Source organism: Ictidomys tridecemlineatus, chromosome 10 (assembly GCF_052094955.1).
Source record: "Ictidomys tridecemlineatus isolate mIctTri1 chromosome 10, mIctTri1.hap1, whole genome shotgun sequence".
In the NCBI taxonomy this organism is placed as follows: Eukaryota; Metazoa; Chordata; class Mammalia; order Rodentia; family Sciuridae; genus Ictidomys; species Ictidomys tridecemlineatus.
In genome coordinates, this window is record NC_135486.1 from 59290804 (window position 1) to 59302719 (window position 11916).

The 11916-nt window shown below is 54.3% G+C and overlaps 1 protein-coding gene across 1 annotated transcript; it reads left to right on the forward strand.

Annotated features, from left to right (window-relative positions):
- The first annotated feature begins 3084 nt into the window (after window positions 1-3084).
- On the forward strand, window positions 3085-11364 carry Rhou (ras homolog family member U). Its single transcript, XM_078023014.1, has 3 exons — window positions 3085-3501; window positions 4698-4756; window positions 8627-11364. Exons 1-3 carry the CDS (start codon window positions 3231-3233, stop codon window positions 9080-9082), a joined length of 786 nt encoding a protein of 261 aa, XP_077879140.1. The 5' UTR covers window positions 3085-3230; the 3' UTR covers window positions 9083-11364.
- Window positions 11365-11916: the final 552 nt, after the last annotated feature.

The following is an 11916-nucleotide window of genomic DNA, read 5'->3' on the forward strand; positions in this document are numbered from 1 at the left end:
CTTCAATGATTCAACATGTAAGAGAGTATCTGCCTTCTAGTGCATCCTTTAAGGATGCATACGACAGAGCAATCAGGCACCTGTATAGCAAAGTCTGCTCTCTCCTCAAGAAGTGATGTGGCAGGTCTGCATGACGTTCGACAATCTGCCCTTTCTTTCCAGTTCTTACATTGTGACTGCAGTCCCAGCAGTGACTTTGGAGAGCCACAGGATCCTTTAGGAAGGCACCTTTCTTTCTCCCTTCCCGTCCTCCATTGCAGGATTGGGAAGAGCGGAGAGAGAACTGCAGGTTTTGCACGGGGGAGGACAATTCATTGTTGCAGAACTGCTGACGAGCAAGTAGGCTGCTGGGAAAAGATGACACGGCTGTTCTTATCTTCAGGGTAGCTGTGAAACTAGGGGAGGTCGGGGTTTCGCAACACCAAGGGGAGTTTCTAAAGAGTTCTTATCATCAGGGAGGACTCAGGCAGCTGGGAAATGCTTGGCCTGGGAGTTCCTGTGGTGTGTTTGGGAGGGGAGTTGGAAGGCTGTCAGTTCTTGGGAAAGCCTGGGAGGAAGGTTCTTCTGTGGAGGGTCAGATGGCTGGGTGGTTGCCAGATGCTGAGGCAGCTCGGAGGGGGTGGGAAGTGGCCCTCCTCACTAAGGGGACCAGCAGAGTGGCAGCAGCCAGGAGGAACCAGAGCAGGGATTTAAAGAGGAAAATGAAGTAAGACTGAGGGGAAAGGTGTGCAGTGTGGCTCAGCCTGTCCCCATGTGAGCAGAGCCTGTCCTCCCCAGGCGAAGGCACCTGCTGTTCCTCTAGGCCCTCCTCAAGTTTCCATTTTCTCCCGGAACTTATGTACTATTTACCTCTTCTGTAATAATCCTGTGGAACCAGTTCAGTTGGTTAAAAATATCAGCACCTCTAACAGCCCTTGTGGAAGATGATACCCATATTAAAAGGAAACGGTAGAGATATACAGTTAGTGGCTGTGCTTTGTGAAGTGCTCCTGGAAGTTTTGAATCATCAGGATCTGGGCACTCAGATCACATTCCAGCTTTATGATTAGAGTGTTATCTAACCCACAGAGGGTGCAATATGTGTTTAGCCCTGTGCTGGGCTCAGGCACATAGCTCTTTGGAGTGCAAATAACCACAAGTCCTATTTAGCAGGATTTATAGGCTTGAATATTTTTGACCACTCTGAAATAAAGTATAATTCATGAAAGTGAATAAAACAAACATGGCCTGATTATAATGCTGTAAAGACAGATCATGAACTCACCACTCAGATGGAGAGAAGGACTCCAGAAACATGGCACCCAGCTCCTCCCCCCGGTTCTTGACGGTGTGGACACACAGCCTGGGGCCCGGTTCCTCCCCTTTCCAGACCTCATACATCAAATTCAATGATAATATTCCTGCATGCTTGGCTTCTTCATTCCTTGCTGCGTGCAACTCATTCTTGTCCATTTTTGACTGAGCAGCATGACATACTCCACAACTAATGCATCTGTTTGCTGTTTAGTTGTGCAGCTTTGCACCCTTGCTGAACTGCCATTACATGCCTTTGTGCAGGTACAGGTGCCTGTGCTCACAGATGCACAGGTCCCAGGTGACACAGTCACCACCTGCAAGTACACAGGATCCCTGAGCCACCACCTGGAAGGGCCCCAAGACCCATACTGCCAACACTGCCATCATCCCAGAGAGCCCTTAGTGGACGTGCAGAGAAGTCAATACTATGGCACAAATTGTGCAAAACAAAAGAGCTTTATTGAAGGTTGACAGTCAAGAAGACAGGCATGGTCAATCTGGGCCTCCTACTGGGCCTTAGAGAAGGCATTTAAGCTGCTTAGGGTTGGGGCAATGGAGGACAGATTGGTTGCAACCTTGGACTTTGCAGCCTCTCCTTATTTTGGCCTTTCCTGCAACTGTAGGTGGCACCCCTGTCTTGTTTCAGAGGTTGAGGAGGCCCTGTTCTTCACTTCTGCTCAGGGGAGACTTTGGTTCCACTTGGCTCTACAGGTCACTGCAGGCCAAGTCCGAGGGTCCTGCATTTGCATCCTGAAAACACTGTTCTAGTGTTTCACAGCTGCTTTCTCCAGGCCATGGAGGATGCTTCTGGCAGCGGGCAGCCTAGGATTTGGGCTCTGGCCTCTTGACGCATCTGCCCTGCACTGTTACTTCTGAGCATTCTGAACTCTGGAGTCTGGTTTCCACTGTTCACACCTCCAAACAAGGTGCTGGGAGGCTCTCTTCTGGTCTGGATCCTGGTCTGTTGCTCCCTAGCTTGTTTTGGAAACAGACTGCTGAACATCACTGCACCCCAGGTTTTCCTGTCTGTAAGGTGGGTACAGGTAATTCTAGGCTTAGAGGAATCTGTTCAGACAGAGTGAGCACAGAAGAGTCTGGCGCATAGTAAAGGCTCAGTGTTTATTGGCTCCTGTCTTCACCATGTTCACAGCAGGTGGTTCTTCTCACCCCACAGGCAAGTCAGGAGCCTCAGAACCATGACCAGGCCCAAAGTGCAGTCCTGCTGTGAGAGCGCAGAGAGAGGAAAGGCAAAGCTTTTTTCCTTCTAGATAATACTAATTTCAGCAAATTATATTTAAGTAAATGAAGAAATTGGGACTATAGAGAAACTTGCTGGAGCACTGCAAGAGGAGCAGGAGGTAAGGAGGGGCCGGAAGGAGGGGGAGGAGAAAGAAGCTGGGGAGCAGGGGCAAGGGGGAGCAGAAAGAGAGGGAAAGGGGACAGGGGTAGCAGGGGAAAGGAGGAAGAGGGAGAGAGAATGTGGGAAGCATGAAAATAGTGAAGGAGGGATGCAGGGGAGGTAGAAGGGAAGACGGGGGCAGGGGGCAGAGTGGGGGTATAGGGGGAACAGGGAAGGAGGACGCAGAAGGAAGTCGTGGGAGCAGGGGCCAAGAGCTTGGCTAGGCCAGCCGGGGAGCAGAAGGAGCTCGGGTCTCCAGCGGGCTCCGCAGCGCGCAGCGCGCTGGGCGAGCGGCCAGCTCGCGGGAGGCGGCGCGGTGCAGGGGCGCGGCGCGCAGGCGGGGGCGCTGTGGCCTCGGCGCGGGGACGGCGCCGCCAGACCCGCCTCTTTCCCCGCCCGCCGCCCGCCCGCGTCGCCGGGAAGCCGGGCGGAGCAGGCTCGGCCACCTCGCGGCCGCGGGCAGAGCCGCCCCGTGCAACGGCGACCTCACGCCTTTGTCCGCCCCGGCAGCTGGTCCTCGCCCCGCGGCCGCGCGATGGCCCCGCAGCAGGGGCGGCCCGCGCTGCCCGGCCGCTGCGAGCCTCTGCCCGCGCCGCCGGTGCCGCCTCGCCGGGAACGCGGGGGGCGCGGGGCGCGCGGGCCCGGGGCGCCGGGGGGCCGGGGGCGTGCGGGAGGCGCTGAGGGGCGCAGCGTCAAGTGCGTGCTGGTCGGAGACGGCGCGGTGGGCAAGACCAGCCTGGTGGTGAGCTACACCACCAACGGCTACCCCACCGAGTACATCCCCACCGCCTTCGACAACTTCTCGGGTGAGCGGCGGGGCGGGGCGCGGCCCGGCGGCCGCAGGGCCCAGGCGCGGGGCGCGGGCGGGTCAGTGCTGCGGGCGGGAGGGCTGCGGTTGAGCCCACGGCAGGTGGGCCACCTGCGGCCAAGTCGCCCCTCACCCAGCAGCCGGGCTCGCCCGCGCGTCCCCGCTCCGAGACACCCGAGAACTCGCCACGGTGAGCTGGCCCCGCGTGCCGGTGAGGCTCTGGTCGCCCCACCATCCTTCTCCAGGGCGGCACCGGCCCTGGCCAGCGCTCCGCCCTCGCTGGCTCTGTTTCGGATTGCTGTTCTTTAAGCTCCTGCGAGTTCGCACCTAAGGGGTGCTGTGTCGTGGGAAGATAAAGGGCTCCTTTATCTTGATTATTCACTCTTTCAGGAATTTAAGAAAAAGTTTAATTCACAGACACTTGAGCGAAACACAACCTGACTTGCTCCTTTTAAAAAATTGCTTTTCTGATCTCTGTACTCCTGCTGGCAGGGCCTGATTTCCTGCACCTTAGAGATACCTACCTACAAGGTATAGTGTGAGGGGTTCCCAGGCACTGTATTGCTTGCCTCTCCCAGCTGACTAGTGTGAATACGTGTAAACAACTGGGTTGAGCCAAGGATAAAGTGGTTTAATTCTTATAGGACCCTCACAGGCCTCCCCACCCACATGCTGACCTGGGGGAAAGCTGGGCAGGTTTTTTTCCTCTTCTGTTTAGTCCTCCTTGGGGATGGAGGGAGATGAGAGGTGCCCTCTTCTAGGCACAGGACCATGTGCAGCCTGTGTTTGCACAAGTCTCTAAGGCCACAGTTTTAGGATCAGCCCTAAAGTCAGGCAGCTGTTCCCAGGGAAACAGAGTTATCGGAGGTTTCCCACTGATGTAAAACAGCAGAACTGTTTCCCACTTACCCCTCTGTGTTGCTTTTAGGGCTTTGTAACAAGTGTGACAGGAAAATAAATCTTCAAGGGCTGTGAGAAAATCTTCACAGGCCCTTCAGAGGAGCCACCAGGGGCTCTGGGTCTGCTGCCTGGCTCCTGGCACTGGGGTTTGTGTAGGAGAATGCTCCATGGGCCTCCTTGTTTTACTTAGTTCACAGGAGGACTGGGAGGACCCAGAACTGGAGCAGAGGGGTTTGGAAGCAGAGGGTTTGGGGCTAAGAGACTTCCTGATAATCATCTCGTCTTGTTTTCAAGCTGTGGTGTCAGTGGATGGGCGGCCTGTGAGACTCCAGCTCTGTGACACAGCAGGACAGGTCAGTATCATGTTACCACTCAGTGCTGGAGAGGAAGCAGCCTTGTAAAGGCTTCCAGATGACCTTTGACTGTATTTCCAAACAATTCCCTTGGTAACTGGGTTGTGCGAAGCCTGGTGGAGCAGGCCCTGCCCTGCTGTGGCCCCTTTGGAGGGTGGTGGGAGGAAGCAGAGGAGGCCACCTCTGGAACTAGCAAAACAGGGTTTGGCCGCCTTCAATCTGGCCAGGAGGGGATCCTGGGCAGAAATAGCCCTTATCTTACAGGAATTTCTGTTATCCCTTACTTTCTAGTTTTATTGAAACATGCTGTGATGCTTTAGTGATATTAAAGACCAAAGAGCCAGATATTTAAGAAATTTGCTCAAGAGAAAGTGAAGCATGCATCAGTAAGGGATCTGCTTCTGTAGCTATGGTTGATTCTCCAGGATCAGCCCCAGCCCTGGAGCACAGAGGCAGTAGCCAGGGCAGTCCTGAGCTGGAGAGAGGCATGAGCAGTGCCTTGCTCTTTCCAGACCAGGGCATGGACTCTTGTCCAGAGGCTGGGTGTTAGGAGGCAGCCAGGCAGTGATGAAAGAACAGCATGGGTCCCCATGGTATTCCCTGGAGAGGTTTCCACCTGGTCACCCCACCTCATCCCCAGTTGGTCAAGCCCCCAAGTTCGCATGTGCCCTGTGAGCACCTGTGCTGAGCTTGCTGGGTGGCTGTTGTTGGACTTGTCTCTCTAGTAGGTGAGGAGTCAGGCCCAATGCTGGGGCTGCTCCACGGGCAGGTAGAAGTGTGCTCTGCTGAGATGCCATCCCAGGATATCACGCTTATGAGCGAGCTGGCTCTGCAGGGTCAACAGTACCACATCCAAGCCAGGGCTTCCAAGCTGCTCACCCACTCTGGGACAGCAGTTCAGTATAAGGGCAGATTTTATTGTACAGACATTGAGGTCACATGAATCTGGGCAGCCTTGGTCCTCTCAGAACAGCAGCAGGTTGAGGCCCAGCCTGAGACATCTCATACCCTTCGTAGGGAGGGAGACCCCAACATAGCCCCACTTCTTTGCTGTGAGACCAGAAAGTCAGTGCAGTCCCTTCTGCACTTGCTCTTTCTGAATGCCATGGAAGGCATTTCTTTGTAAGCTGAGGGGCCAGGTTTTTCCCATCGTTAAGGTTGGCAGAAGAGTGGCCCAGGATCCATAGGCCCCTGTGGAGCAGCAGCCTGGGAACAAGACAGAATGCTGAAAGACACAAGGCGTCCCCAAGAACAGATCCCAGGCTCCTTCCCCACAGCATCCCTGCCCACCACCAGGCTCCCTGGGAAGGCTGCTTTCCCCAGGAGACAGTGCTGAGCTGGGTACTCATGCCTGGCCATGCATATACACAGTGCCTTGCAGAGCCCACATGGCTCCGAGCAGATGGTGGGCGGAGTGCTGGGCCCCAGGTGTGCAGCTTAGCCATGGGCCTGCCCTCCACAGCTCTGAAGTTCCTGGGAAGAGGAGCTGGTGTCTGGGAGCTCGCCAAGGAAAGGAGCACCACAGGGGAAGGCCTCTGCTGGGCAGGTGGTGGGCTTGGTGGAAAGCTCCAGGCAGGCTCTTGAAACAGTAGTGTTTTTAACCCAGAAAACATTTTTAAAAGGGACTGAATTGTGGAAAAGGAGTTGGAATTTTCCTTCACAGTTTTTCTTTAAAAGTCAGGAGGGCACAAGAACCATTTTAGAAACTCATTCACAAAGGATGCTTATAATTCAGGAAGAGGTCTCAGTGCCAAGTTGGTGGCTTTGTTTGTAGATGGTCCTCCTGTGTCCCATGTCATTTGCTGGGAGTTGCTGTTCTCCAAAGACCCACAGAAAGCCAGCTGCAGAGCTCCATAAGAGAAGTGCATGTTGCTGGCCAAAGTCAGGTCTGCTTCAAGGTGCCGGTCAGGGGGTGTCATGACAGTGGTAGGACTGGTCAGAGTGGTCATCCTTTTCTACCCTCCTTGTCCTGTCTGGCCAGCTACTGTCTGAGGGCTTGCTGTGATACTTGCCAGGCTCTCTGTGGTCCAACCAAGGAACTCTCCTTCCTCTGGGAAGGAGTGTGAGCGACTGACCCCTGTGGCCTATGAGCCACTGACCCCCATGGCCTGTGAGCAGGAGCGCTGCTACTCCAGGAGGCAATCAGTGAGGAAGGCACTTGTGGTGCCTGTGGATCTCCACACATGCCAGATGCAGCTCTGAATGCCTGACTCACAGTCTCAGGCATAGTTAGGGTGAAGGTGGACAGAAGGGAGCATACAAGAAGGGTGAGCATCACTGAAGGAGAGGGGTCTGCTCCCACAGTCCAGAATTCTTCAGCCTTTGACCCCTGAGACTCTTGGAAAAAGCTTCATACTAACAAAACAAAGTAGCACATCAGCCTGACCAGTGGGTCTTGGCCCACATCTGCTATCCCACCACAAATCCTGTGGGGCATCTACACTATAGACCTACACTGCAGGCTCCTGAGGGCAGGTGGAGCTGCTCTTGCAGAGGTCTTCATAGCTGAACATCCTGGTTGGGTTTCTGCATTGATTCTTGCAGCCCAGGGTTGGCACTAAGAGGTATGAGTCCTGACTCAGGGTCTATCTGCAGTGCTTATGAGCAGAGGCTGTGCTCATTCCTGCTGTGTGGCTGGTTGGCTGTTGTCCCAGGTGGAGACTCGGGGCCTCAGAGGGAGGAAGTGCAGGCAGGAGGCATCAAAGGAGTCTTCCATGCAGAGGAAGGCCTGGCAAGGAGTGGCACACTGTATGGGGCTGGTGAGGGAATGCCAGTGGTTCTGAGACCTGGGTGTGCCTGGTGTTTTCTTGATGTCATGCCGTAGGCGATGTCCACAGATGTGCGTTTTACTCATGAACAAGAGGTGCAGGATTCTCCTAGGGGAGGAGGGAGCTCTCAGTGGTGGTTGACCGTGGTGCTGCCAGGTTCTGGGGTGTCCAACTAGAGGAAGTACTGACTGGCATATCCATTATGCTATCCACAGCCCAGCCTTCGAAGCCAGGCCTGGTTGTGGGAGGTGTCTGGTGTGTGTCCACTAGTGGTGATTGCAAAGGAGCATCCACGCATAGTGGGCACCCACTGCTGGTCCACTCCCACATTTGGTCCAGCTGTCCTCATTGTGCAGGGCGTGCCCATTCTCTGGCTCATCTGTCCCAACCCTGTGCCTGGAGGCCCCTGGTGCTGGCAGAGGTCAATGCAGGAGCAAAGAAGTTTAAGAGAAAAGGAGGAAGGGAGGGAAGGTCTACAGTCAGAATGTGAGCATGATGACCAGTGTCTGTGAGGGACACCGAGGGACAGAGTGCCTCGATTGCTGGTGTCTGGGGCCTCACAGAGTCCCCAGCACTGCTATGGCTTGATCTGGGTCCGAAACAATGCTTTGTGCTGTGGGTGACAGGCAGGCGGGTAACAGCATGGTTCACCCTGTCATGGGGAGGGAAGGGCTGGGGTCTTGAGGAAGGGGCTGTGCCAACAGACGTCTTGCAGGATCAGGTGGAGTCTGGGGTCAGTGCAGGAATGCTCTGACTTTCAGAAGAGTAGTTAGTCCCCAGAGGTGATAGTAAGTCTGGGTCACTCTGGGCTGAAGGCCAGTTAAAAGCAGTCTCCAGACCCACTGCTCAAGAGCCTTCCCACGTGCTCAGCAGGGTGATCACAGCACTGAGGGCCTCTGGCCATAGGCTCTAGGGCCTTGTTGGCCTGGGGTGGAAGCTGCTGTGCCTGTGTCTGGGACAGGCAGTGAAGCAGTTTTGGATGCTGGCTCTTCCTGGGGGGACCATGGGCTTCCTGGTACAGCCAGGCCTTCCAGGAAGCAGGTTAAGAGGGCCTTCTGCTGGCAAGAGCTAACTAGGGTGACCGGTGTGTGTTTGGTCACAGGATGAGTTTGACAAGCTGAGGCCCCTGTGCTACACCAATGCTGACATCTTCCTGCTCTGCTTCAGCGTGGTGAGCCCCACCTCTTTCCAGAATGTCAACGAGAAGTGGGTGCCTGAGATCCGGTGCCACTGCCCCAAAGCTCCCATCATCCTGGTGGGGACACAGTCAGACCTCAGAGAAGATGTCAAAGTGCTCATTGAGCTGGACAAAGGCAGGGAGAAGCCTGTGCCCGAGGAGGCGGCCAAACTGTGTGCAGAGGAAATCAAAGCTGCTTCCTACGTGGAGTGCTCAGCCTTGACTCAGAAAAACCTCAAGGAGGTCTTCGATGCCGCCATCATGGCTGGGATCCAGCATGCAGACTCCCAGCAGCAGCCCAGGAAGTGTAAGAGCAGGACTCCGGACAAAGTGAGGGACTTGTCCAGGTCCTGGTGGAGGAAGTCCTGCTGCCTGGCCTGAAGCAGCCACGTGACCAAGCTCATGCTTGACGACTCACTTCAGAGCCCCCAGGTGGCCCATCCTCTGCCCTGGCTTTAGTTTCCTGTCTGTTTACTTCTGATGTGAGATAAGTAAGTTAAAGAAGTTGTAATTTAAGAATGTTCTGTAACTGGAAGTTTAGAGCTCTCAGCCTCTGGATTAATTTATGTCTGATATGAAAAAGGCTCAAATCTGCTGTCAGGACCAAGAGTTTGCTATTTCACGGTGACAGCAGGACCGACAGGGACGATGGCTGCGCCCCTCTCAGGGATGGGGAGGTCTGCCAGGGCCTGTGCTTCACAGCATGTCAGCGCTGGTGGGAACAGTGCTTCCTAAGACCAAGTGAACACCACTTTCAATAAGAGGAAAGATCTGGGAAATGATGGGCACCTCTGCCACAAAATCTCAAGACATCTCTGGCTGTTGAGTGATTCTCAGCTGCTTAAGATTTTAAAGACCAAGCATAGTATAGAAGGAAGGACAGTGTGCGTGGGCTTTCAGATGCACAAGCCAGTCCTGCCAATGCCTAGCACACACCACCGAATGCCCTGAGCAGCCATGGGGGACAGTGCCCATCTCCCCCAGGGATCAATGGCCAGAGATCACAGTGGTGCTCCGGGCCCTCAGGGCAGGCCTCACACCACACCACACAGTGTGGCGACCAAGCAGAGGCGTCTTGGCTTCCACACTGTCACCACCCTCTGCAGGAAAGCGAACCCCTGAAAGGCCAGTGTGGATTCTGTGGGACCCAGTGATCCTTCTTTCTAGGTCCTTCTCTGTGCACACACATGTGCAGGCAGCTGTATTTGTTGAGGGTTCAGACTTTTAAATGTTAGTGGAAAGCAGGTCAGGTGACTCTTGGGCCCCTTGACTCTGCTTCTGTGAACAAATACTGTATCATACCCTTGGGGTGATTTTAAGTGTATCCTAAGGTAATAAGCTTGAGACCACTTTAAAACAAAACTAAGGAGAAGGTCTCTTGAGAGCTGCTAGAACAACCAGCCAGGTGTCCAGTGGCTTCAAGCCCGAGGGGCCAGGTCTGTACAGGACCACTTGGTCACTTCCTGGCTGGGGATGACAGGCACCACACATGCATATGTCCTTCAGGGGATCTTAAAGCCCACCCTCCTGAAGGCAAGCATCCTCTAATACTGCAGCAGCATGGTCTGAGAGGCCACAGGCAGCCAGGCCCAAATCCTGGCACAAAGCGACCCCAGACCACTTCAGTAAGCATCTGGGAATATCTCCTGAGAACCCAATGTGACAGTCCTGGTGCTCTGTGTTCTTTTTTATGTTTTAAAAAAAAAAAAAATCTAGTTTGTATTTTTCTATAGAAAACAGTGAAGGGTCATTCCATACTTTAGGTTAGGGGCTTCCTTATTCCTGCTAGCGAGATGAAAGAATTTCTTTGTTTAACAAAAGTTAATCTTTAAACCACTAAATGCATAGACTTTACTATTGATTTTTCAACACGTTGACGTTGGCGTCGTCATAGTTTCCTGAAGCATTTTGTTCCAACCTGAGCAAACGAAGTTGCTTCACTGAGATGCTGGGGCTGACACCTGTTGCAGCCTCTGTGCTGCCCAGCATTCTGCAGCCCTGGTGCCAGGTGGGCAGGGCTTAGCCCTGAACTGGTGGGTGATGAACAGGAAGTGAGTGCAGTGGACATCTGGACCCCTTGCACCCAGATGAAAGTGGGGAGCAGAGGATTCCCATGGCACCAGTGTGGTCAGGGCTCTGTGCCTGGACCTTCAGTGCAGCAGGGTTGAACAGGCTGCTACACAGGTCAGAGAGTGGGTACGGCTGTGCTCGAGGTTGTCCTGTGTGTCTGTGAAATGGGGTTTAGGCTGAGCATTTCTTAAAGCATGTGCTGGAGTCAGTACAGAGTCCACTTCAGAGCCCCAGGCTGAGGAGCAGCTTGGTTTGCAGAGAGGGTTCTGGAGGTGTGCTGGAGAGCCCCTCTTCAGGCTGACCCCACAGTCCAGGATGGCATCCTGTCCTAACCCTGTCCCCAGCCCCAGACCTGTCATCTCTTTCCACTATGAGCACATAAGGAGGCCTTTTATAACATATTTTGTGCTTGGCAGCCTTTGGAAGGACCACCCAGGAACCCCAAGCCAAAGTGGGTGCAGGTCTTCTCCACATGGGCCTGCCTTGTGCCTGGCCACGCTGTGCCCTCCTTCTCCAGGGATCAGGTATGCTGGCAGACTTGTACTTGAACATGCTGTAAATGAGGCGGTGTGAAATAAATTTTGACCTGAGGATGCCTTGTCTGCCTTTTCTACTGAAGGGAATAGACTCAGCCACACCTGGGTGCAAATGGGTGGGGAGTATCATGACTTTTGGGGAGCATGGCCCCTCTGCCATCACACCTGTGCAGTGTGGGGCCTGGGGGTTCTGGAGGCTTCATCCTGTGCCTGGCACACTGGGCCATATGTCACAGTGGGAATCCAGGCTACACAGCACATAGTGTGGGGTGGACTAAGGGCCATGCCCCTCACATGGGCACAGCTCTGTCCCCTTCACCAGGCAAGTAGGTGCAGGTAGGTGTCTGAGCTCTGAGCTAAGTAGAGGGGGCTGGAAGCCAGAAGACTAATGCCCTTGGGGATGATGCAGACATACATTTATCAAAGCTCTGGTCTGTGCTGGTGAGTGAGGATACAGAACTTTCACATACAAGATCACCTGGAACCCCAGAGTCTCCTTGCCTGCCTTTCCTCCTGTCCTTCTCCTTCCCATTGTGCCTGGGCTCCTCAAATTCTGAAATGAGAGCTCAGGCCAGTTGGGAAGCTGGGAGAGCTGTGCACAGGCCATGG